This window comes from Hyperolius riggenbachi, chromosome 7 (assembly GCF_040937935.1).
Source record: "Hyperolius riggenbachi isolate aHypRig1 chromosome 7, aHypRig1.pri, whole genome shotgun sequence".
Classification (NCBI taxonomy): Eukaryota; Metazoa; Chordata; class Amphibia; order Anura; family Hyperoliidae; genus Hyperolius; species Hyperolius riggenbachi.
Window position 1 is genome coordinate 54317977 of NC_090652.1, and position 27874 is coordinate 54345850.

Here is a 27874-nt window from a genome sequence, read left to right on the forward strand (position 1 = left end):
CAGACACAGAACAGTACACAGAATGCTATATAGTGTGGCTAAACGAGCGGTGTACTACTGTTCCCAGCAGACACAGAACAGTACACAGAATGCTATATAGTGTGGCTGAACGAGCGGTGTACTACTGTTCCCAGCAGACACAGAACAGTACACAGAATGCTATATAGTGTGGCTGAACGAGCGGTGTACCACTATTCCCAGCAGACACAGAACAGTACACAGAATGCTATATAGTGTGGCTGAACGAGCGGTGTACTACTGTTCCCAGCAGTGACACACAATGACTGGGGGGGACCCTGGCTAGCGTGGCTGGAGCGCGAACTACCCTGCCTGCCTACCCAAAGCTAAACCCACAGACAAATGGCGGAGATATGACGTGGTTCGGGTATTTATTTACCCGAACCACGTGACCGTTCGGCCAATCAGAGCGCGTTCGGGTCCGAACCACGTGACCCGTTCGGCCAATCACAGCGCTAGCCGAACGTTCGGGGAACGTTCGGCCATGTGCTCTTAGTTCGGCCATGTGGCCGAACGGTTTGGCCGAGCACCGTCAGGTGTTCGGCCGAACTCGAACATCACCCGAACAGGGTGATGTTCTGCAGAACCCGAACAGTGGCGAACACTGTTCGCCCAACACTACCCAACACTAGTTAATTGCAAAGCCCCCTTACATGCTAGAAACACCAAATTTGCCAGATATGTTGAGGAGGGCATCAGGAACAAGACCTTATAGTTTTTGAGAAAATTGATGTTAAAGTTAGAGGGAAAAAGTAGCAAAGTTACTGCGCTAAAATGTCAGATAATGTATTTACATGTATATAAATGTGATGTAATGCACAAAGTCATCCTCCAGTTCCTATTCCTTTTGCCATAGTTTACCATTCAGCATCAGACTCTGAGGCAATCCTGAAGGCATTCAGCACTGCAGGCAAAGTAACTTTTTGGATTGGTATATGTTAAGAGTGTTAGAAATTGAAAAAAATTACGTGGGGTTCCCCTACCTGAGCCTATTCAACCATTTGTCAACAAGGTCAAAAAGTCCTTTATTAATCTTTACCACTTGAGGACCGTAGGCTTATACCCCCTAGTGACCAGGCTATTTTTTACAATTCAGGCCACTAGGAGCTTGTTGCAGGGACGTACGAATTAGCACACAAATGAATCCCGCCCCCTTTTTTCTGCCCACCAACAGAGCTTTTTGTTGGTGGGCTCTAATCACTGCTTTAATGTTTATTTATTTATATATATATGTGTGTGTATATATATATATATATATATTTTTTTTTTTTTTTAAATACATTTTGCTATTTTTTTTTTATTTTTTTTTACTACCCCCTCCCTCCCTTCCTCCCCCTGGCAGCCAATCACAGTGATCAGCTCTCTTAGGCAGGGGCATTCCTAGGGTCCTTGGAGATCGGGGGCACCTGTGGGCACTAGGCAGGGGTTGTAAAAATGGGTGTGGCCATACAGTGAGTGGGCATGGCCATGGGTGGGGCCACATGTACATGAACTTAGCAGCAATGTAAGCTACAGATAACAGGCCTGCCCTTCAAAATATTGAATGGAGCCCCCTGTCCTTTATTTAGATAATTTACAATCAGTATAGGCATAGATCAAAGATGTATATGCACATACAATTTTGATTGGTCAATCACTGACTAATTTTACCACCCCCATGCAGTAAGTGGGCCAACAGACAATGCATTTGATGAACAGAACTAAAATTGGCTAATTAAAATTGTATGTGTGTGCCAGGCTTTACAGCTAATACTGTACATACTGAAAGTAGCAGGGATCAGCATACAATACAGCTGGTTTAAAATCAGTAAAGGCACAGAGTAACACCTTATACTGTACACACTGGAGGTAGATCAGCACACAGTGCAGGCACTAGAGAACAGCTTATACTGTACATACTGTAGGCAGCAGAGATCAGCACACTGCAGCTAGTTTACTATCAGGACAGGCACAGAGTAAGAGCTTATACTGTACATACTGGAGGTAGCAGAGATCAGCACACACTGCAGCTAGTTTACTATCAGTCCAGGCACAGAGTAACATCTTATACTGTACATACTGGGGGCAGCAGAGATCAGCACACAGTGCAGGCACTAGAGAACAGCTTATACTGTACATACTGTAGGCAGCAGAGATCAGCACACTGCAGCTAGCGCGCCCAAAAATATGAGGGTTACGTTGTGCAGTGCACTATGCGTGCCCGACGAAAAATTTATGTGGCCCTGGACCAGAATGTGGGTTTGGTCACGGGTGGAGACAAATTTATATGAACTTAGCAATGGTGGAACATTAGATTAGGACAGTGGTGGCGAACCTTTTGGAGGCCGAGTGCCCAAACTGCAACCCAAAAGTCCTTTATCTATTGCAAAGTGGAAACAGCAATTTTAACTAAATACTGTACAAACGTTTTAACTCATACATGAACATTATGGAAAATCCAAGTTGAAAATAAACTGTGAAGATAAACAATTTCACCCATCCTACTCCTGAAAAATGCATTCATTTTTTAGAACCTCCCTGTTTTATTTTCTGTTTTAAAAAGCTAAAAAAAATAGGTTTAATGCTATTGTCTTATATGATGATGATTCAGCTTTTCCCATAGTCTCACAGTTAGCAATCATGTGACACTCAACAAGACAAATTCAACAATCATGAGGCCCCTATCAAGACAAATTCAGCAATCATGAGGCCCCCAACAAGACAAATTCATCAATCGTGTGGCCCTCAACAAGACAAATTCAGCAATCATAAGGCCCCCAACAAGACAAATTCAGCAATCTTGAGGGCCCCAACAAATCATGAGGCCCCCAACAAGACAAATTCAGCAATCATGAGGCCCCCAACAAGACAAATTCAGCAGTCATGAGGCACATAAATAGACAGCATTTCACATAAATAGGCAGAATGCCCCCTTAATATGGTAGACACCTCTCACCGGGCTTCTGAATTCTCCTCTACTGGCTGCTGTGCCTGGCAATACTGTTTTTGGCTGGATTGGGGATGATGCGTGGGCTGAAAAGCCTGGCAGTGATGCTGTGGCCTGGCTGGCGGTGATGCTGTGGCCGGATCGGCTGGCGGTGATGCTGTGGCCGATGCTGTGGCTGGGTTGGCTGGCGGTGATGCTGTGACCTGGCTGGCGGTAATGCTGGGCTGTGCTTGGCTGGTTGAAGTAAATGCTGGCCTGACTGGTGGTGATGCTGTGGCCTTTTTGACAGTGATTCTGGGCTGGTTGGTTGGTGGTGATGCTGGGCTGGCTGGCCTGGATAGTTTAGGTAGTGACAGGTGACCCCTAGTTAAGGTAGCGCCAGGAGTCCCCCAGTTTAGGTAGTGACAGGAGCACCCCAGTTCAGGTAGTGACAGGAGCCCCCCAGCTCATTTAGTGACAGGAGCCCTCCAGTGTATGTAGTGACAGGTGCCCCCCCCCCAGTTCAGGTAGTGATGGGGACCCCCCAGTGTATATAGTGACAGAAGCCCTCAGTTTAGGTAGAGACAGGAGCACCCCCGTTTACGTAGTGAGTGACAGGGACCTCCAGGTTAGGTGGTGAGTGACAGGGACCCCCAGGTTAGGTAGTGAGTGAGAGGGACCCCCCAGGTTAGGTAGTGAGTGACAGGGACCCCCCAGGTTAGGAAGTGAGTGACAGGGACCGCCAGGTTAGGTAGTGAGTGACAGGTGCCCCCCCAGGTTAGGTAGTGAGTGACAGGCGCCCCCCAGGTTAGGTAGTGAAAGGTGCCCCCTAGTTAAGGTAGCGCCAGGAGTCCCCCAGTTTAGGTAGTGAGTGACAGGGACCCCCAGGTTAGGTAGTGAGTGACAGGGACCCCCCAGGTTAGGTAGTGAGTGACAGGGACCCCCAGGTTAGGTAGTGAGTGACAGGGACCCCCCAGGTTAGGTAGTGAGTGACAGGGACCCCCAGTTTAGGTAGTGAGTGACAGGGACCCCCAGGTTAGGTAGTGAGTGACAGGCACCCCCCAGGTTAGGTAGTGAGTGACAGGAACTCCCAGGTTAGGTAGTGAGTGACAGACGCACCCCAGGTTAGGTAGTGAGTGACAGGGACCCCCAGGTTAGATAGTGAGTGACAGGCGCACCCCAGGTTAGGTAGTGAGTGACAGGCACACCCCAAGTTAGGTAGTGAGTGACAGGGACCCCCAGGTTAGATAGTGAGTGACAGGCACACCCCAGGTTAGGTAGTGAGTGACAGGGACCCCCAGTTAGGTAGTGAGTGACAGGGACCCCCGGTTAGGTAGTGAGTGACAGTCGGCACCCCCCCCCCCCAGGTTAGGCCAACCCCCTTTAGAAATTCTGAGCGGGCCCTCCCACCCCCTCAGGCTCCGGGCCGTTTTGGGGGGAACCCCCTTTAGAAATTCTGAGCGGGCCCTCCCACCCCCTCAGGCTCCGGGCCGTTTTGGGGGGCTGGAGGGGTAACAGCATGAGGGGAGAGCTTGGTAGCACGTCGGTGGGGAGGAAGGATGGTCCCCCCCTCCCTCACCTCGGGCTCTCCTCTCTGCGCTCCCCTCCAGCACTGAATAGCGTGGGTATGCAGGCGGCGGGCAGCGGCAGATACATACCTTCCGTGTGCTCCATGGATGCTCCTCTCTCTAGCTTCTGACGTGACTTCCTGTATAAACAGGAAGTCGCGTCAGACACTAGAGGGAGAACCATTCGCATTGGAACGCACGAAAGGTATGTATCTGCCGCTGCCCGCCGCCTGCATACCCGCACAATTCAATGCTGGAGGGGAGCACAGAGGGGAGAGCCCAAGGTGAGGGAGGGAGGGGGAAGTCCCCCTCCCCACCGACGTGCCACCAAGCTCTCCCCTCATGCTGCGACCCCTCCAGAACCTAGCGGCGGCCGCGAGGCACCCCTAGAAATAGATTGGGGGCAACCCAGGACATGTTGGGGACACAGGCCCCCCTAAAATAGGGCTAGCGATGCCCATGATGTCAGGGAATTTCTCTTCCTCCCCTCAGCCACGCACAATACCACGGGTACCCGAAAGGTGAGAAGCACAAAAAACCTGTCACGCCTGTTATAGTTGTTCTTCCATCTGCTCCTCAAAGCCTCCTTCCTCCTCTGACTTCGCTTCCCCAGACTCCTCTTCCCCCCTCCTCTGTGCTGCCGCAGGTGTTGACAACAAATCTGGTTCTGCTTCTTACAGCTCTTCCTACTCTTCCTGTTCACGCTTCTCTACAGCTTGATCCACCACTCTAGGCATGGCACTCTCCAGGAAGAAAGCGTATGGGATCAGGTTGCTGATGGCACCTTCACTGTTACTCACCAGGTTTGCCACCTCCTCAAACAGACAAATGAGTCTGCAGGCATTACATATGAGTGTCCAGTACCTCACCAAAAAATCCCCAGCTCCCCAGAGCCTGCCCTAGCACCGTAGCGGTACAGATACTCGTTGAAGGCTTTCTACTGTTGTAGCAGGCAGTCAAAGATGAGAAGCATTGGATTCCAGTGAGTCGGGTTATTGCAAAACAAGCTCCTCACTGGCAAGTTCTTTTTCCGCTGAATATCGGCCAAGTGCGCCATGGCCGTGTAGGAACACCTGAAATGCCCACACACCTTCCTGGACTGCTTCAGGACCTCCTGTAAGCCTGGGAACTTACACATAAATCATTGGATTTTAATATTTAGCACATGTGCTATGCAGGGCACATGTGTCAACTTGCTCAAAGTCAAAGAGATTGCCTCCGTTGTCACACACCACATTGCCGATCTCCAGTTGGTGCGGTGTCAGGAGTGTTGGTCCAGTGTGACTCTCAGCTTTGAGGCAAGACATGTCCAAGATGGTGTGACACCATCGTACCTGGCCTGTGGAATAGGCCCTGGGGAGCTGGGGGTGTGCAGTTGGAGAGGAGAGTGCAGCAGTAGAGTAGCACTCAGCCGAGGAGGAGAATGACAGCGAAGAGGATGAGTAGAAGGAGAAGAAGAGGAGGTGGCAGCAGGCCTGCCTACAAGCCGTGGAGGTGTCACCACCAAGTCCGCTGCACAGCCATGTACTCCATGCTTGCCAGCGGTCACCAGGTTTACCCAATGTGTCATATAAGTAATGTACCTGCCCTGACCGTGCTTTGCAGACCAGGCATCTGTTTTCAGATGGACCCTTGACCCAACGCTCTGTACCAGAGATGACACCACTTGCCTTTCAACATCATGGTACAGTTTGGGTATCACCTTTTTTGAAAAATAATTGCTGCCTGGTATCTTCCGCTGTGGTGTCCCAATTGCCACAAATTTTCGGAAGGCCTCAGAGTTTACTAGCTTGTACGGTAACAGCTGGTGGGCTAACAGTTCCGCTAAGCCAGCTGTCACACACCAGGCAAGGGTTGACTGGCAGACATTGGCTTCTTCCACTCAAATATTTCCTTAACGGACACCTGGCTGTGGGAAGAGGAGCAGGAACTTCTCAAGGCGAGAGGCGGAGTGGAGGAAGGTGGCTGTGAAAGTACAAGGGCAGCAGAGGATAAAGTGGCTGAAGATGCTGCAGCTGGAGGGGGAAGAGGGGGCAGAGGGTGGCTTTGCGTTTGCATGCTGCTTTTCCTCATGTGCTCATCCCATTGGTGTTTGTGCTTTTTGATCAAGTGCCTTCCCAAGGCTGTTGTCCCTAAGTGGGTGTTGCTTTTTCCACGACTCAATTTTTGGTGGCAGATATATAACAGATGGCATCGCGGTAATCTGAGGCAAAGATACAAATAAACTTTCCACACTGGTGAGCTTTGGGATGATGGCATGATGGTTGATGGTGGCGGCAACAGCTGGTGTTGAAGGGCGTGTTGGCTGGTTGTCCCAAGGTGGCGATACATGTCGTCGGACACTGCCACAAGCTGTTTCCGACAAGCTCCCCCTGCTTCTTACATCAACTGGTCTCCTCCTCTATGACTCCCCCTATGAATTGTCCCCCTGTTCATCTTCTGGGATCCCACATGACATCCATGCCATGATCATTATCATCATCATCATCATCATCCACGGCTTTGCTTGTATCAGACACCTCCAAAACTGCACCAACAGGTATTTCATCATCCTCACACATAGTGATGCCTAACTGAGACATATGAGGTGGTGTCTCCCTTCCTCTCACTACTGCAGCAGCCAGAGACTGAGAACACGGCCGTGGGGGGAGTGCAACCTGATTGGCTGTCATGTGTCTGCTGACTATTATGTAGAGGGTCAAAGTTTAGCACAATGATGAGGTATAGGGGACAGGTCGAACATGCTATGTGTTTGCGTCCCACCGCAGATGCGAACCGCTGAAATTTGCGCGAAATACCCGCTGGGCAAACTGTTCCGGTCATCTCTATATACTGGAGGAACATCTCAAGGGCTCAGCAAGGAAGATGAAGCCTGGTTACACATAGGTCTTCAAAATATTCAATAACTGCAAGCAAACCTCCACAATTGTGGCAAATGGTCTAAGGATAGCAAGATCAGGGTATCGTGGTGGCCCTCACAAAGACCTGACTTCAGTCCAGTTTAATATTTTGGGCAGAAATAAAAAAAATCCTGTGCAAGCAAGGAGGTGTACAAAGCTGTCCAAGTTACACCAGTTCTGTCAAGTTAAACAATTTAAGGGGTATGCTACCAAATATTAACAAAAGGTGTGTAAACATGTGACCCACCGGAAGTGGGATATCATCAATAAAAACGAAAATGATCTGTCTCTGAACTTTGTTGAAAAATTACTTTTGCCCTGTACAGAGAAAATGTCTTACATGATATGTCAAATTAATAGTACGGTAGAATAAAGTCTGTCGATGGTGTTACTGTTGTCGCTGATTTATATTATATAATGCTGACATTTTCCACAGAGTCTAACAAAGTGCATATATTAAATTAATAAGTAAGGAAGTCTTGGTTTTAAGGCTGCTACTGAACTCCAGGGAATTAAGGCAGCCAATGCACTAAGAAAACAGTGTGAGTGGAGAGCAAAGTAGAGTAGTAATGAACTAGTCCTTCTGTGAACTTTTGAATTAATGTATTTATGGGCCTTAAAGAGGAACTCCAGTGAAAATAATGTAATCACATGTATCACGTGGTGACATTTTTACTGCTGGCAGGTGACTTCACTGGATGTAGCTGCTGCTTGCTTTTTTGGGCAGTTGGAAACAGCTGTAAACAGCTATTTCCAACAATACAACGAGGTTCACAGACTTGGAACTGCCAGGACCATGGTCCTCACAATTTCCTGTGGGGGGGTTCACCACAATATCAGCCATATGGAGCCCCCTGATGATCCGTTTGTGAAAAGGAATAGATTTCTCATGGGAAGGGGGTATCAGCTACTGATTGGGATAAAGTTCCATTCTTGGTAACGGTTACTCTTTAAAGTGATCTTGAGCCAAAACTCAGAATCAAAATGAGATACTTACAGTACTTGAAACGAGGGCAGCCTCAGGATCCTACTGAAGCTTCCTTCGGTATTCTGATGTGACATCCACCGTCGCTGAGAGCGGCTCCCCTCCAGATCAGGGCCGCACTTCTCTTCTGTTACTAGCACGGCTGTGCAATAGCCTAGTTTACTGTGCATGCAGAGTGGGCTCAGCGCTGCCACTGCACGGCCACACTGCAGGAAGAGGAGCTACGCGGCCCTGATATGATTATCGACAGTGCCTTGTCGGTAATCTTCTGAGGGTCAGCACTCAGCAATGGGTACATCAGAATACCAAGGGAAGTCTCAATAGGATCCTGAGGCTTCCCTCTCTTTAGGTAAGTATCTCATTTTGTACCTGAGCTTCGGCTTGGGTACACTTTAAGTTATGTACAGGGGCTATAACACTTATATTTTGAGTCATTGGGCCTGATTCACAAAGCGGTGCTAACAGTTAGCACGCTAGTGAAAAGCCCTTTATCATGCCTAAACTTTGTTTAGGCATGATAAGTTTAGGCATGATAAGTTTAGGTGTGATACATTTTTAGGCATGATAAGTTTAAGCACCAACTGGGTTAGCACTGCAGTGCACAGCTGATCAAAAGTTTTGCACTAGCAAAGTCTGGTGCACTTTGCATAGAGTTTAATGGCGCTGCTTTGCGTGCGGGACTTTGCGCGCGATCTAAACTTATCTAAACTTATCATGCCTAAACTTATCATGCCTAAACTTATCATGCCTAAACTGAGTTTAGGCATGATAAAAATGGTTATCACGCCTAAAGTCTTTAACTGGGTTATCACTGCTTTGTGAATCGAGCCCATTGGGCTCGATTCACAAAGCGGTGATAACCCAGTTAAAGACTTTAGGCGTGATAACCATTTTTATCATGCCTAAACTCAGTTTAGGCATGATAAGTTTAGGCATGATAAGTTTAGGCATGCTAAGTTTAGATAAGTTTAGATCGCACGCAAAGTCCCGCACGCAAAGCAGCGCCATTAAACTCTATGCAAAGTGCACCAGACTTTGCTAGCGCAAAACTTTTGATCAGCTGTGCACTGCAGTGCTAGCCCAGTTGGTACTTAAACTTATCACACCTAAAAACTTATCACACCTAAACTTATCACACCTAAACTTATCATGCCTAAACAGAGTTTAGGCGTGATAAAGGGCTTTTCACCACGGTGCTAACTGTTAGCACCGTTTTGTGAATCAGGCCCATTGAGTCAAGAACAGCGTTGGAAATGTCATATAAAATAACAGGCAATTTTTTTAACCTATTATACTTGCACTCATGGCCGGGCTGAGGTAGAGGTGAGAGAGGCTCCAGGCTCAGGGCACAGTGTAGAAGGGGGGCACAACTCACTTAGCTATTGTGTTTGAAGCAGAGATAAATAATAAAAGGGGATACATGGCAGTGACTGCAAGACAGATAACTAGAGATTAAGGTGTTGGGGGTGTTGGGGGCCCTGTGGCCCTCTTAGTCTAATAGCAATCAGTGTGTGACAGCTGGGGTGGGAGGGATGGAGGGGCGCACTTTGGTGTCTCAGCCTTGGGTGCTGGAGGATCTTGTCTCGGCTCTGCTTGCACTTTTATGTAAAGCTCAAAGTTTATTACAGGAAGCAATAAACATGTTATTCCATTTTCTTGCCTTTAGGTTAAGAACAAGGACAGCATGATACAACTTGAGAGTTCTAACTCTTCTGTAGAGGTGGACAATGAGAAAAAAATCAAGTGTGGACAAATTGAATTCCTCTGAGGTGGCATTAGATAGGTCCATTTTCTTTTTTAAACTACAAAATATTACTGTAAATGTTTCAAGTTTTACAAACAGTTGGGTACTGTGTATAACATATAGGTATTCATTAAACTCAATTTAGATGATGTAAAGCTGGTCCAAAGAAATACTGATGCCAGGAAAAACATACACAATAATAAGCACAACGCATAATAGTTATATGAATAAGAATAATAAAAATAAAAATAAAGGAAACTTAAATTATCTAATCAAACAGCAGGCTCCTATCTCTGAGACAATATAGGAAATACAGTACATTTTCCCCATAGCTTTATAATTCAGTGTTAAAATACATCCGTGTGTAAATATATGGTAAAGAAATGAATAAAGATCAGTGGAGTTTGAATTCCCCTTCAATAATAATGCCTTGAAGTCTGTGTTCCATATTAAGGTTGAGGAGGGCTTGTCTTTTAATGACCTCTGTAGAAGATGGCATAGGGTCCTTCCAGTTATGTACTAGGGTGTGTCTAGTAGCGCATATTAAGTGGGTGGTTATTAGTCTAAAATTGGGAGCAATGACTTGTAAGTCAATGTGGAGGAGAGCTAACTGCGGGGAGGGATGGAGTGTCCACCCTATATGCCTGGAAATTTCTGCAAAGATGTGGGACTAAACAGGTGCTATTTTGGGGCATTGTCACAATATGTGGCATAATGAGCCTGTTTCTGCACAGTTTCTCCAACACTGATTAGAATCACCTCTATGGAATTTAAAGAGTTTAACAGGTGTGTAATACCAGTCCAAAAATATCTTTTGAAGAGTTTCCCAATGCGAGGAGCAGGGGCGTAGCAATAGGGGGTGCAGAGGTGGCCACTGCATCGGGGCCCTTGGGCCAGAAGGGCCCCAAGGGGCCCTCCATCAACTGTAGTATTAGCTCTCTATTGGTCCAGTGCTCATAATAATCACTTCTATAGATACTTTAAATAGTGGTAATCATTAACACACTGCTCCCCATCCCTTCTTGCACCTCTGACACTGTAGTTGTCCTTGGCAGGTTTTGGTGCGCCGTATCAATTGTTATGTATAGAGTGCTTGGGGGGGCCCCAATGTAAAACTTGCATCAGGGCCCACAGCTCCATAGCTACGCCACTGGCGAGGAGCATTTAGAAAGTTTGGTTATATGCAGTGTGGCTTTTTGCCATTGATCAATGCTAAGATTAGTGTTCATTTCTCTTGCCCAGAAATCAATATATTTAAATAGACTTTATGGAAGTGATGAGTTAAGTGGTCATAACATAATGCGATCCCTTTTTGTGATAGATGACCTTTTTCGAATAACGAAAGTAATGATTTTGGCCAGTGCGGTAACTGAAAGTGTGTATTGTTTACAAGGTGTCTTAGTTGTAAGAAGGTGTGGAATTCTGAGTTTGGGATATTGAATTTATCTTTGATCTGTTGGAAACTAAGCATTCCTGAAGTATAAATTAGTTGTTGGATGTCATCAATCCCCGCATTTGCCCATTCTTTGATGTTAATATTCTCAATTATGGAGGAGGTGATTTGGAGTGGTATGTGGGGAATTGAAACAGAGGAACTTTGAGATTGGATGAAGAGCGCATAGTTCCAGGCTTTGATTGTAGCTTGTATAGAAGGGTAGAGGGGGATATTGATTGTAGTATTTATACTCCATGCCAACAAGAAAGTGCTGCGTTTATTTTTTAGGATTTTGGCTTCAAAGTTTGCCCATAGTGGTATATTTGTATCATTCCACCAAGATTTGGATATTTTTAGTAGACTAGCATAGTATAGAGACTTGAAACAGGGGACATCTATACCTCCTTTTCTCTTTGGGGTGTACAGGGTTGATAATGCCACTCTATGTTTTTTGTTTTCCCATAAGTAGGAGGATAGTAATTTCTAAAGGTCTGCAAAATATTTATTACTAATGGGGAATGGGATATTAACTGTCCTAAATAAGTATGTTGTCTTTGGCAAGGAGAACATTTTGAAGGCAGCTAGTCTGCCTGCCCATTACAAGTGATGTTTGGAAAGGTCCCGTAGTTCTTTTTTAATGTTGTAAAGTAGAGGAATAAAATTTAGTTTAAATAGGTTGTTGGCTTTATTCGATAACTTAATACCAAGGTATTGAATATAGTTGGCCCATGGGAATGGAAATTTTTCTTTTAATATTTGTTGTAAGCAGGGCGAAATATTGGAACCCAGAACATACGATTTAGTGTGGTTTATTTTGTAGTATGAAACTTTGGAGAAGGCTTCAAGGTCTTTAATTATGTGAGATAGAGAGTTTAGAGGATCTGATACTGCTAAGATTGTGTCATCAGCAAAAAGGCCAATTTTGTGAGAGGAGTCGGGGCATGGTATTCCTTTTATTTCTGGATTTGATTTGATTTTGATAGGTCCATTTTCAAGCTGCACACAATTGCATACTCCGGAATCAATGTGGAATTACTTGCATCTTATTGGGCATCCCTTCTTTTCAGTAAAAAGCCACTGCTCAGGAGACAAAGGGTGGCAATGATATGAACTGACAGTATTCCGAATTCAAGCTGCCTATTTCTGTGCAGAACAGGTAGCAATGGGGTTGACTTAAAGCAATGTTGTGCTGTAATGCATGGAATTATGCATGATATTATAGCGCACCATGCATGCAAACATTTTAGTCTTACAGATCAAAGCACACACACACATGTACACACACACACACGTACACAAACACACATACACACCATCTAAACCAAAGTTCATCAGGTACAAAGTTTGCTTGCTCTCATGTGTTATCTCCTTGCACATCCTTGACTTTATGTTGTATGTATGGGCTTGATTCAATTCCCATTTTCTCCAAGTTTTCTCATAGGTGATATTTTCACATCTCATCAATAAAACACCTTTTAACCTCCTTGCCGGTTTTCCCGACCTGAGCTCGGGGTAGAAAAAAGAAGCTATTAGCGGTGATCCCGAGCTCAGGTCGGGGTAGGCATTGCAGAGCTTTACCTTTAGTTGTGGAGTCCCGCACGCGATCTCGCTGTGCAGCGGGACTCCAGCCTCTCTCCCCGGCAGTGTGGGGTCTTTCCCTGGCCGCCGGGATCCCCCATGTCCCCGCTATTCTTCCGGGGACCCGGCAGCCAGTTGGAGCAGCGCAGCCGTGGTGGTGGCAGCAGAGCGGTGGTGGCAGCGTGACTTCATCGGGGGCGGGGCTAATATTGAAAACGAACTTCTCTATATTAGAGAAATATAGAGAAGTTCGTTTATATGTATATTAGCACCATCTTGTGGGCAAAGAGAAAACTGCAGCACAGGAGCCCAGAATGGTAAAAAAAAAATTATTTTGCTGCAGATCTACCTGCCAGAATGATTTTTTTCAGGTTTTAGGGTCTGAAAGAGTGGAAAAAAATTGCACCGCTTTTAGACCCTAAAATCTGGAAAGAATCAGAACGGCAAGGAGGTTAAGCCATCAGCAAGCAAGAAAATACTCGAAATAATGTTGAATGTACTTTTACACCTACTTTTCTATCCTTTTTCAATTACAGAGTGCTGAAAAGTTATTTTAAACCAGGGTGTTGTAACGATTGGTGTCAGCAAGAACAGGTTTTCTGATTATTGCTGATCTGCAGTATCACCAATAATACAGATACTATACCTGAATATGTGGTAATCTGCAGAATCACCAATAATGCGAGTATAGCGAGACACAGGACAACCAGGTGTAAAGATAGGTGTTTGGTGCAACAGTAATACAGATAGAGATACCCACTATCCCAGAGGAGCTAGTAGCGGGGGATATCTCTATGGAACACAGGAATCAGTACTCCAGCAAGCTGAAGATGCAGATGAACTAGTGATCAATTCACCTGAGGAGATGGTGGTGAGCAGTAAGACAAAGGGTCCTGATCAACTGTGGAGCGGGTGATTCAGACTGTACTGCAGCAAGAGATCACCTGAGGGGCAGGTGAATAAGACGGTGCTGCAGCTACTATTAACCTGGAGAGCAGGTGGTGATATCAGTCCTGTAGTACTAGTCACCTGAGGAGCGGGTGATTAAGACTGTACTGTAGCTAGCAATAACCTGAGGAGCAGGTGATTAACTGTCCTGAGAATCCCTCACCAGGAGCTAGGCCCACTGGTGAGGGCAGGAGAGTCAGGCTAGCAGATTCAGCAACACACAGACAGATACGGTAAAAAGACAGAAGGCTAAATCAGAGTAGAGTTCAAGCCGAGTCGGCAACTGGATCAGATAGGCAGAGGCACAGAATCAGTAGGCAGAAGAGTAGTCGAGGCTAGCAGAAGGTCATAACAAATAATACAATTCAATAGTACTTTAAGCTATCAACAGAATCTGACTAAGTGTGGATCCCCAGCTCCTGCTGGTTCTAGCACACTTTGGGATCTGACTAAGGTCTGAGTGCTAACACGTAGCATTTGCAAAAGCAGACGAGGAGCAACTGACAGGCAGGTCCTATATATACTGAGAGCGCTCTACAGCGCCACCTCAGTCACTCAGCCAATCAGAAGCACTGCTGGAGTCAGCTGACCAGTCGATCAGCTGACTCCCTTTCTATTCGCATAAAGGTCCTGTTGCCTGGCGCGTGCGTGCGTAGCCCTCAGTCTATGTGCAACTGAGAGACCAGGCAAAACTCCAACATGTAACTGTGCGGTGGAGGCCGCCGGCTGAGACGTGGATACAGCCGCCATGCCGCTCACCGCTGCGGCGGCATCTCCACTATCCATTACAGTACAACCCCCCCCCCCGAGGAGTGGACCCCGGACACTTCTTACACGGCTTCTCAGGGTGTAACTCATGAAACTCTTTCTTTAGATCCTCGGCATGCATGCGGCAATCCGGCACCCAAGTTCTCTCCTCCAGGCCATACCCCTTCCAATGGACCAGGTACTGTACAGAATTCTGCACCAATCGAGAATCTAAAATTTTCTCGATCTCATACTCAGGTTGGTCGTCAATCATCACAGGGGGGGGGGAGAGGAATCCACATGCACAGCAGGCTTCAACAAAGAAACATGGAATGATCTCACACCTCTCATGCTGGCTGGGAGATCAATCACATATGTCACGTCATTAATCTTTCTGGAGACAGGGTATGGGCATACAAATCTGGGTCCTAACTTGATTGCTTTAACGCCAGATGCCGAGAAGACACCCACACCATGTCTCCTGGGGAAAACTTCCACTCAACAGACCGCCTTTTATCCGCTTGTTTTCCTGAGTCTGGAGGCTTTTCCGAGATTCCTTTTTACAAGCACCCAAATCTCCTTCAATGCCCTTTGCCTATACTCTAGAGCCGGAAAAGGAGAAGATGCCACTGGTATTGGAGAGAATTTAGGAGATCTCCCTGAAACCACCTGGAAAGGAGAAAAACCTGAAGAGGAACTCTTCAGATTATTATGCGCAAATTCCGCAAAGGGCAGGAACTTTACCCAATCTGACTGCGCATCTGCCACATAACACCTGAGAAATTGCTCCAGAGACTGGTTAACCCTTTCAGTCTGTCCATTGGTCTGTGGGTGGTAGCCTGATGAAAATGACAGGTCCATACTGAGCTGGCGGCAAAAGGCTCTCCAGAATTTAGACACAAACTGGACTCCCCTATCTGACACCACATTCTCCGGAATGCCATGCAGCCGGAAAATGTGCTGAATGAAGTGATCAGCCAATTCCTGGGCCGAGGGGAGTCCTTTCAGAGGAACAAAATGAGCCATTTTACTGAACCTATCAACTACCACCCAGATGACCGTCTTGCCTTCAGACCTGGGGAGTTCTCCTACAAAGTCCATAGACAAGTGAGTACATCGTTCATTTGGCACCGGTAAAGGTTGTAGTGTACCTACTGGTGCCTGACGAGAGGGCTTACTTCTGGCACACACAGAGCACTCTCTCACAAACTTCTTGCAATCAAGTTCCAATGAAGGCCACCATACACATCTGGCCAGTAGGTCCTGAGTTTGAGCAGACCCGGGATGCCCTGCATTTTTATGAGCATGGAACAATTGTAGGAGTTCTAGGCGAAAAGGAAGTGGCACAAACAAAACCCCCTCGGGCTTCCCTTCTGGGATATCTTGCTGGTAACCGCCCAATCTTCCCAGGTTTCCGTGGCTGCCACCACCAGTCTTTGAGGTAGGATGGTCTCATCGATTGATGGCTGCACCGTCTCGGGCTCAAAACACCTAGATAATGCATCTGCTTTGACATTCTTACTTCCCGGTGTATACGTAATGACAAATCTGAATCTTAAAAAGAACAAAGACCAGCGAGCCTGTCAGGGGCTAAGTCTTTTGGCCCCTTCGATGTACTCCAAATTTTTATGATCAGTATAGACCGTGATTGTATGTTCTGCCCCTTCAAGCCAATGACGCCATTCTTCAAAAGCTAACTTAATGGCCAAGAGCTCCCTATTGCCAATATCGTAGTTCCTCTCAGCTGGAGAGAACCTACGAGAAAAGAAGGCACAGGTATGTAGTTTGCCTTGAAGGCCAGAGCGTTTAGACAGCACAGCCCCAACCCCAATCTCCGATGCATCCACCTCAACAATGAAGGGGAAGGTGACATTCACGTGTCTCAAAATAGGAGCAGAACAAAATAACTTTTTCAACGTCGCAAAGGCAGACTGTACCTCTACTGTCCAATGGTAAGTGTCAGCCCCTTTCTTGGTAAGGTTGGTGAGGGGTGACACTACAGAAGAAAACCCTTTGATAAACTTCCTGTAGTAATTGGCGAAGCCAAGAAATATTTGGAGTGCCTTCAATTATACAGGTTGAGGCCACTCCAATACAGCAGAGACTTTTTCAGGATCCATGGAGAGACCTGAAGTGGAAATGATATATCCCAAGAAAGGGACCTTAGTGACTTCAAAGAGGCATTTCTCTAACTTCGCATACAACGAGTTCTGCCTCAATTTTCTTAACACGAACTTCACATGTTTCTGATGTTCTGTTAGATTGGGTGAGAAAATCAGTATATCGTCCAGATATACTAGCACAAATTTTCCCAGAACTTCCCTAAAGACTTCATTGATCAACTCCTGGAAGACGGCAGGGGCATTACACAACCCGAAGGGCATGACCAGATACTCGTAGTGCCCATCAGGTGTGTTGAATGCCGTCTTCCATTCATCACCGTCCCTAATGCGTACCAAGTTGTATGCCCCTCGTAAGTCTAGCTTAGAGAAGATACTGGCATTGGTCACCTGAGCAAATAAATCGTCAATGAAAGGCAGTGGATAGCGATTTTTTACTGTGATCTTATTTAACCCTCGATAGTCAAAACAAGGTCGAAGCCCACCGTCCTTTTTCTGTGCAAAAAAGAACCCAGCCCCTGCTGGTGACCGGGAAGGACGGATAAAGCTTTTGGCCAAATTTTCCTTAATGTATTCCTGCATAGCCAGCTTCTCTGGCCCCGACAGATTACAGAGATGGCCTCTAGGGGGCATACAACCTGATCTTAACTCTATGGGACAGTCAAAGCTCCGGTGTGGCGGGAGTTTCTTTGCTGATTTTGGACAAAACACGTCTGAAAATTCTGCATACTGCACTGGCACCCCTTTCACCTGAATCTTGGTGGCGCAAACAGCAACTTTCTCCAAACAATGATGATGACAATGGGCTGACCAGCTCTGTAGCTGACCTGAAGCCCAGTCGATCTGAGGGGAGTGTAGTTGCAACCAGGGCATACCGAGGATTATGGTAGAGGTTGCCATTTGCAGAACAAAGAACTGTAGTTTCTCCTTATGTAGAACCCCTATATTACACAACAACAAGGGAGTCTGGGAAAGAGGCTGTCTACACTAAACGGAGAATCATCTACTGCTGTGATCAAAATCTGACGGTCTAAAGGAAGTAAGGGAATCACCAATTTTTTTACAAAGTCATAATCTATAAAATTGGCCACAGAGCCTGAGTCCATTAATGCCTCTGTGGGCGTGGCCTGACCCTACCAGGTAATGGAGCAAGGGAGGAGCAAGCGGCCATCATTCAGAGGCAAAAACGGCTCGCCTAGGGTATTACCTCTGACTACACCTAGACGGCAGCGTTTCCCGACTTCTTTAGGGCTACTCTGGACAATGTGACCCTCCTCAGCGCAGTATAGACAGAGTCCTTCTGAACTTCTGCGATTGTTTTCCACTTGCGTTAACCTAGAGTGACCGATCTGCATCGGTTCGTCCTGAGGCAACGAGGGTGGAGAAGAGTCGTAGGAAACAGATCTCACAGCGTTTTCCCCACGGGTTTGTCTTTGATAGCGAAGACGGCGATCAACCCGCACCGCCAATGAAATTGCTTCATCTAAGGATTTAGGTTTAGGATGACCCAGCATCAAATCAGCAACTGCATCGGATAATCCTGACAGGAAACAGTCTAATAACGCATACGTTCCCCATCTAGCTGATACAGCCCAACTCCTAAACTCTGCAGCATAAACCTCCACTGGATTTCGACCCTGTTTGAGAGTCTTTAGTTTCCTCTCAGCCGTGATAGCAATATCCGGATCATCGTATATAACGGCCATGGCCTTAAAAAACTCCTGAACTGAGGATAATGCCTCATGCCTGGTGTGAAGACTATATGCCCATGTTTGTGAATCTCCTGACAAGAGGGTCTTTATAAATGGTTCTCAGACCCTGACAGATTGGGCCTCAACTCAAAATAGAACAGCACACGATTTCTGAAATTCTGAATGTCAGATCTATGCCCAGAAAACTTCTCGGGTACGGACATACGAAGGTCCGTGACTGAAGGGGATCGCACTGTATCAATAGTCGTTTGAAGTACCTGAACTGTCCCAGACAGTTGAGTGATCTGAGTCTGTTGGGTAATGATAGAGTGACCAGACGTCCCGGATTGCCCGGGACACGTCCCGGATTCGGGGTCCGCTGTCCCAGGCTTAATGAGGTCCCGGGAAACGTCCCGCTTTCAGCAGCGGGACGTCCCGGCCTCGGGACTCTGGCCACTCTCTCCTCAATGAACTGGCAGCGGCGTCTATAGACGCCGTGCCAGTTCATTGCCCGCAGCCCCGCTCCAGCCTCCTCTTCCGGTGTCTGTTTCCGACACCGGCAGGTGAGCAGGGCTACAGCAAGATGGCTGCCGAAGCCCTGTACTGGAGACCTATTTGTGTCACTAGTACAGGGCTTCGGGCGCCATCTTGCCGTAGCCCTGTTAGCGCGGGAGAGAAGAGCAGGAGGAGGAAGACGGTCCCGGGACGGAGCAGCGCGCCAGAGGCCGGACACTTCTGCCAGGTGAGTAAATGCTTTCTTTTCCAGGTGAAATGTTTGCCCGCATTGTTTCTTTTCCAGGTGAAATGTTTGCCCGCATTGTTTCTTTTCCAGGTGAAATGTTTGCCCGCATTGTTTCTTTTTCAGGTGAAATGTTTGCCCGCATTGTTTCTTTTCCAGGTGAAATGTTTGCCCGCATTGTTTCTTTTCCAGGTGAAATGTTTGCCCGCATTGTTTCTTTTCCAGGTGAAATGTTTGCCCGCATTGTTTCTTTTCCAGGTGAAATGTTTGCCCGCATTGTTTCTTTTCTGGTGAAATGTTTGCCCGCATTGTTTCTTTTCCAGGTGAAATGTTTGCCCGCATTGTTTCTTTTCTGGTGAAATGTTTGCCCGCATTGTTTCTTTTCCAGGTGAAATGTTTGCCCGCATTGTTTCTTTTCTGGTGAAATGTTTGCCCGCATTGTTTCTTTTCCAGGTGAAATGTTTGCCCGCATTGTTTCTTTTCTGGTGAAATGTTTGCCCGCATTGTTTCTTTTCTGGTGAAATGTTTGCCCGCATTGTTTCTTTTCTAGTGAAATGTTATTGTTTGCCCGCATTGTTTCTTTTCTGGCGAAATGTTTGCCTGCAGTGCGTTTCTTTTCTGGCGAAATGTTTGCCCGCAGTGCGTTTCTTTTCTGGCGAAATGTTTGCCGCATTGCGTTTCTTTTCTGGTGAAATGTTTGGCCGCAGTGCGTTTCTTTTCTGGTGAAATGTTTGCCCGCAGTGCGTTTCTTTTCTGGCGAAATGTTTGCCCGCATTGCGTTTCTTTTCTGGCGAAATGTTTGCCCGCAGTGCGTTTCTTTTCTGGCGAAATGTTTGCCCGCATTGCGTTTCTTTTCTGGTGAAATGTTTGGCCGCAGTGCGTTTCTTTTCTGGTGAAATGTTTGCTCGCAGTGCGTTTCTTTTCTGGTGAAATGTTTGGCCGCAGTGCGTTTCTTTTCTGGTGAAATGTTTGCCCGCAGTGCGTTTATTTTGTACTGACATGTTTGCCCGCATTGCATTTATTTTATACTGACATGTTGCCTATTGCGTTTATTTTCTGGTGTCCGGGGTAACTGTTACTGCATTTATTATTTAATGGTCATAGATGGCTATGTTTGCTGCTTTGTGGTTACGGTATACTATTAGCATCACACAGTTTCTGCACACCCATGATACAAAGTCTCGTTTGTCCACATCATGGCGTAAACACTGCTTTCTTATGCCTCGCTGTTACATCATTACGTTAGCTCCGCCCATACAATGTCATGGCCACGCCCATTTTTTCGGCGCGGCGCAGCCCCCCTCCCCCGGTCTTCGCCGCTGCGTGCTCCTCACTCCTTCCCACTTTTCGCCGCCCCCCCCCCCACGCCCCCCCCCCCCCCCCCCCGTCCCAGGTTGGACCCACAAAAATATGGTCACTCTAGTAATGATCACCCCGGCAAGATAGTTTACGGCGGTGGTCAGGACTTCAACGTGACTATGCAGTGCATCCATAATGTTTGGTCTGCTGTTCTGTAACGATTGGTGTCAGCAAGAACAGGTTTTCTGATTATTGCTGATCTGCAGTATCACCAATAATACAGATACTATACCTGATTATGTGGTGATCTGCAGAATCACCAATAATGCGAGTATAGCGAGACACAGGACAACCAGATGTAAAGATAGGTGTTTGGTGCAACAGTAATACAGATAGAGATACCCACTTCTCAGAGGAGCTGGTAGCGGGGGAAATCTCTATGGAACACAGGAATCAGTACCCCAGCAAGCTGAAGATGCAGATGGACTAGTGATCAATTCACCCAAGGAGCTGGTGGTGAGCTGTAAGACAAAGGGTCCTGATCAACCGTGGAGCGGGTGATTCAGACTGTACTGCAGCAAGAGATCACCTGAGGGGCAGGTGAATAAGACAGTGCTGCAGCTACTATTAACCTGGAGAGCAGGTGGTGATATCAGTCCTGTAGTACTAGTCACCTGAGGAGCGGGTGATTAAGACTGCACTGCAGCTAGCAATAACCTGAGGAGCAGGTGATTAACTGTACTGAGAATCCCTCACCAGGAGCTAGGCCCACTGGTGAGGGCAGGAGAGTCAGGCAAGCAGATTCAGCAACACACAGACAGATACGGTACAAAGACAGAAGGCTAAATCAGAGTAGAGTTCAAGCCGAGTCGGCAACATGATCAGATAGGCAGAGGCACAGAATCAATAGGCAGAAGAATAGTCGAGGCTAGCAGAAGGTCATAACAAATAATACAATTCAATAGTACTTTAAGCTATCAACAGAATCTGACTAAGTGTGGATCCCCAGCTCCTGCTGGTTCTAGCACACTTTGGGATCTGACTAAGGTCTGAGTGCTAACACGTAGCATTTGCAACAGCAGACGAGGAGCAACTGACAGGCAGGTCCTATATATACTGAGAGCGCTCTACAGCGCGTCCCCAGTCACTCAGTCAATCAGAAGCACTGCTGGAGTCAGCTGACCGATCGATCAGCTGACTCCCCTTCTATTCGCATAAAGGTCCTGTCGCCTGGCGCGCGCGCGCGTAGCCCTCAGTCTATGTGCAACTGAGAGACCAGGCAAAACTCCAACATATAACTGCACGGTGGAGGCTGCCGGCTGAGACGTGGAGACAGCCGCCATGCCGCTCACCGCTGCGGCGGCATCTCCTCTATCCATTACAGGTGTCAAACAAAAACAAAGTGGGTCACAATTAAATACTAGGGCCAAGTTGTGGGCCAACCTCAATGTCTAATGGCCCTTATAAGGCTGTGGGTGTCTAATGCCCCCCTCCCTCCCCTATACAGTTCATTGGTATCTAGTACCCCCCTGTCAGGAACCAGGCCCCGCGGTACTCCTGCAGATATGGTTCCCGACTGTGGGTTTGCCTGTAAACATGTGTGCCTGTAAACATGGTAGACACACAGATGGACAGGGCATAGACATGCACATAATGAGGGAGGCATAGTAAACAAAACTGGAAATAGCATGATTCTGATGAGATAATGCTGCCTCTGTCACATTTGTTGGCACCATGTTTTGAATTTGTTTTGCTCCTCCCAATAGTGCCATGCTGTTTCTCCACCATGCCTCCTTTATTATATAATCTTTTGAAGCCAGACATGTCTATGTCTACCACATGCCACAATACAGCCCAATGCATGTTTTCTGCACTGCATGAGGCGTATTGCTCCACTCTTGGTGCCAACTCTAATCACATAGTTGGTGAATATGGCCAAACACAAAACATTGCACTAATAATGTGGTGCTAAAATTCTGATTACTTAATACTGCCTGAACCAAGTTTTAAAGGTAATGGGTAGGATGCCCAATGTGTGTTCTATTTTAGTATTTTTAAATACAATTAACAAAAATATATATAAAAAAGAGAGGTAATTGCTTATCTCTCCAAAATATACAGACACCAGTTCAACTGGAAAAGGATTTTTATTCAAAAAGCAATCTGACAACGCGCTTCACAGGTCATGGCCCGCTTCCTCAGGTCGATACAAAATGCCTTGATAGCATAGGGGATAGAGTGTAGGAGCCTCACTTACAAGATTCTCCAAAGAAAAAAAAACAAGTTTTAAAGGGCCATCATTTGACACGTAGTGGTGTTAACTAGTGGGAAAAAAAAACATGACTTGTTGCATCTGACCACGGCAATGCTCAAATGTGACTCTGTTGGGGGGGGGGGGGGGGTTTCCAATGCCATACCGAGTGCTAGCAAGCAGCTGACAGGGTGAATAAACTGCCTTCAGCATCCTGTGGAAAAGGGTCCTAACTGCAGCAATGCTCCCAAGCATATCATTTTCAACCACAATGCATCAAAATGACCCCAAAAACTCAGTAACGGTTTTTGCTCATATTTTTGCAACAGGCATCAGTGTAAAATGTGTAATTGTCCCAGCGATCCTTATATGCATGCATGCTTCTCTTCAGAAAGCAGCCGATCACCTGGGCGGCTGAGCCATGAGTTTTCCTCTGTCCCTCCCTCCTCCTGAGCTCCCTCCAATCATTGACAGCCTTTTTGGCACTGGTACCTCTCCTGCCAATAACAAAAGAGAGGGAGCTGAGCCAGCCCACCCCCACATGCTCGTCAGTGAGCATTTGGCTTGTGGTTAGTACTGAGCCAGGAGAAGCACAGTGAGGTAGTGCATGAACCTGATGCCCTGGCCCCTGAGCACCGGTCCCTGTGTGGGTGCAGAGACTACTCCAGACTCCAGTGAGACTGTATTGCAGGGGGAGCGATGTCGCTGGGTCACCCAGTGTATTTCTCCCTCCAGGAAGGCAGCCAGACACTCTCCACATCCAGGCCAGGGCCCTGCCAGCACCATGCCACCACTGCAGCAGCCACACAGCCAGCTGAGCTAACCAGGTTAGGTAACATGTGTAACTGTGTGTCTGGCTCCGAGCAAGGCCTCCTGCCCTCCTCAGCCTGTGCTCGCTCACCTCTCAGGCTCCATCCCTCACAGCGGCGCTGGCGCCACTGTTGCTGCGCGCACAGTCAGTCAGTCTGTGAGTCTGAACTGAAGAATGTGGAGTGCGGCTGAACTGGTGATGAATGCTTGAAGGGTTCGGGGAGTCCGTTTGGACAGGGTGGGTCCGTTAGTCAGGGACAGGGGATGTGTGCCGCTTCCTCCATCTTTCTTATTCTCCATTCTCCCCCAGGCAGCAAGTAACCATTGGTATAATGTAACATTTTCAGACTCTCTGGGACATCCAGCTGGGGGGAGAAACAGACAGGGTAGGAGAGGTGTGTTGCAATGCACTGTCACTGCAGTGCAGCCTGTCACTGAGGCAGTGTGCTTTGCACTGCTTGTCTGCTCTGCTGCTGACAGCCTGTCACTGAGTCAATGTGCTGTGCACTGCTCATCTGATCTGCTGCTGACAGCCTGTCACTGAGGCAGTGTACTGTGCACTACTCGTCTGATCTGCTGCTGACAGCCTGTCACTGAGGCAGTGTGCTGTGCACTACTCGTCTGATCTGCTGCTGACAGCCTGTCACTGAGGCAGTGTACTGTGCACTACTCGTCTGATCTGCTGCTGACAGCCTGTCACTGAGGCAGTATGCTGTGCACTACTCGTCTGATCTGCTGCTGACAGCCTGTCACTGAGGCAGTGTGCTGTGCACTGCTCGTCTGCTCTGCTGCTGACAGCCTGTCACTGAGGCAGTGTGCTGTGCACTACTCGTCTGATCTGCTGCTGACAGCCTGTCAATGAGGCAGTGTACTGTGCACTACTCGTCTGATCTGCTGCTGACAGCCTGTCACTGAGGCAGTATGCTGTGCACTACTCGTCTGATCTGCTGCTGACAGCCTGTCACTGAGGCAGTGTACTGTGCACTACTCGTCTGATCTGCTGCTGACAGCCTGTCACTGAGGCAGTATGCTGTGCACTACTCGTCTGATCTGCTGCTGACAGCCTGTCACTGAGGCAGTGTGCTGTGCACTGCTCGTCTGATCTGCCGCTGACAGCCTGTCACTGAGGCAGTGTACTGTGCACTACTCGTCTGATCTGCCACTGACAGCCTGTCACTGAGGCAGTGTTCTGTGCACTGCTTGTCTGCTCTGCTGCTGACAGCCTGTCACTGAGGCAGTGTGCTGTGCACTGCTTGTCTGCTCTGCTGCTGACAGCCTGTCCCTGAGGCAGTGTGCTGTGCACTGCTCATCTGCTGTGCTGCTGACAGCCTGTCACTGAGGCAGTGTGCTGTGCACTGCTTGTCTGCTCTGCTGCTGACAGCCTGTCCCTGAGGCAGTGTGCTGTGCTCTGCTCATCTGCTGTGCTGCTGACAGCCTGTCACTGAGGCAGTGTGCTGTGCACTGCTCGTCTGCTCTGCTGCTGACAGCCTGTCACTGAGGCAGTGTGCTGTGCACTGCTTGTCTGCTCTGCTGCTGACAGCCTGTCCCTGAGGCAGTGTGCTGTGCACTGCTCATCTGCTGTGCTGCTGACAGCCTGTCACTGAGGCAGTGTGCTGTGCACTGCTTGTCTGCTCTGCTGCTGACAGCCTGTCCCTGAGGCAGTGTGCTGTGCACTGCTCATCTGCTGTGCTGCTGACAGCCTGTCACTGAGGCAGTGTGCTGTGCACTGCTCGTCTGCTCTGCTGCTGACAGCCTGTCACTGAGGCAGTGTGATGTGCACTGCTTGTCCTCTCTGCTGCTGACAGCCTGTCACTGAGGCAGTGTGCTGTGCACTGCTCGTCTTCTTTCTGCTGCTGAACTGAAGGTAAAAAAAGAGTGCATTGCTCACAGCAAATAACCTCTCCTACTATTGTCTCCTGTTTCTCCCCCCAATAGATAAGGCAGGCAGCTTGTTTTCTTTTCTATGTACTGTACAAGCTGGGGGTACTTGTCACTGAGCTTCCTGGAATCCGATCCTTCAGTGACAGTGTAGTGCTCTCCCTCCTTACTTCTACAAACACAGGCATACTGCTGGAACTTCAAGGGACCTGAGCACCATAATTTGAAACAAACCCTTCCCTAAGGTAGATAGATCATTTGTTTTGAGGGGGGGCAGGTGTGAGCTTTCACTTGTATACAGGGGGGTGATCTCTAGCTAACCCCCCCCCGAGTCTGCACAGGTACCTCCAATTTACTTCTTTGTGCACCACAGTACCGGAGTTCAAGCACAGCTGCAGTGATATTATGTACCCCCAACAACCACAGCAATGGTGCATACTGGGAGATGTAGTCCATATATGTGACTACATGTCCCCACTGGGAGATGTAATCGCATTACTGGATTATATCTCAAGGCATGAATTGCAGCAGATTGGCACATGCAATATCACTGCAGCTGTTTTGAACCACATTTCTCTGGCACTTGAAGAAGGAGGTTTCTAGATTGTGAGCTCCTCTGAGGACAGTAAAAGGCGGAAGAAGATGTCAGAGCTATATAACTATATAATAATATGGTAGGCCATTAGACTCTTATTATGCAAGGATTAGACTGTGAGCTCCTCCGAGGACAGTCAGTGTGACATGACTATGTACTCTGTGATGTGCTGCAGAATATGTCAGTGCTATACAAATACTAAAAACATAATAAAAATAATATTATAGCCTAGAGCTTAGCCCCGCCCACAGCTCTACTTAACAGTGCACTTCTGCCCCCTGTCCGTAAAAAAAATTTGGTTTCCTGTTTTTTTTTTAAACCTTTTGTTCATCAAAAATTAGAAATTAGGTTGGCAACACTCAACCAGGACAAGATGGGTGAGAAAAGCCTATTATTATTTGCAATACAATGTAATGGTGGAGGCCTTACCTTTTATTAGAGATGGTGGGGACATTAGGTTGGCCCGTCTTATCAACAGAGTCTGTGGCAGATACAGTATTACTCACAGCTGCTTGTGCATTACTCACACTTGAGTCTGTTGGTTGTTGAGGTTGTTTAGATGGCCGTGGTGGCCGTGTTGGTGGTAGTTTGGAAGAATCTGGTTTGCCTGAGGGCTGTTGGAATGCTCCTTGAGGTTCAGACAAATTTGTAGCATTTTTCCCACTTTTAGGTTCAGCTAATTTATTATTTGTTTTTGGCTCATTTGCAAGAATGTTTTCTGTGCTATAACTCTTGCCATTTGATAATGCATTAGTTGTTGTTGTGTCATTTTCAAGAAGGTCGTTGGTGCTTTTACTCTTGTCCTTTCCAAATTTGCCTAAAGGATTCCCCATTTCTGGATCATTCACATTTGCTGCAGAGTTTAGCCCTGCAGAACTTGCTCCTGGGCTGCTCACACCCACTGAGAAGGAGTTTCTCTGATATGTTCCTGTTGGGTTTAGAGGTTTAACTGACAATGTCTCAGCTGGCTCTGGTGCCCTTACTGCTGTTGGGTCAAGTGAAACACTTTTGTATTTTATATGAGCTAATTACCAGATGGTCTCTTTTGTAGACTTCCAGCTAAGCCTTTTCTCTTCTCTTGCAGGGACTGGTATATCTGTGGATGAAGTCCAACTAGCTTTATTGTCTGAAGAAGACCTCATGATCTGCTGACATTTGGAGGATTCTGTCCTGATGGTGGCTCATATCTCTTTTCATAGCTTTGAATCTTTGTGAATCACAGATAGTTAATTTTCTGTGTGTTTATCCACTCAGATCCTGTAGCAAGGTCTATGCCTCTGATTAATGTTGATGCAGTAGTTCCATTACACATAGCATTACTCCAGAGATCCAGTGAATTTCATAAGATCCTTGTTTAAGGGTCTTAATGTCTCTCCTTCTGAAGTTTGCCAGATAAATGTAAGCAGTGTCTTATGGAATCTGTCACATACACACTGTCATTACATTTACTGCCTGTTCAAGGTCCAAGGAAGGTGTAGCCTGGATACAAAGGTGACACTAAATTACGCTGTTTCCTTATTGCTCTGGAATTTTTCTTTTATCTACTCAGGATGAAGAATTTTGAAGTAGATAAGTGATTTGACATGGCCAGGACTGTTAAAATAAATCCACATATTAGTGTAACGATCGGTGAAGCACAGAGAGGGTCTGATTACCGGTGATC

At 47.2% G+C, this 27874-nt stretch overlaps 1 protein-coding gene across 4 annotated transcripts in view; it reads right to left on the reverse strand.

Annotated features, from left to right (window-relative positions):
• LOC137525521 (uncharacterized) overlaps positions 1–27512 on the reverse strand; it is a 476821-nt gene extending 449309 nt beyond the window's left edge. For all 4 annotated transcript variants that reach the window (XM_068246643.1, XM_068246647.1, XM_068246645.1 and 1 more), the window contains exon 1: positions 26641–27512. In XM_068246643.1, the coding sequence (XP_068102744.1) occupies positions 26641–27044 (404 nt within the window). In that variant the 5' untranslated portion in view covers positions 27045–27512. The remainder of the gene's footprint in view (positions 1–26640) is intronic.
• Positions 27513–27874: the final 362 nt, after the last annotated feature.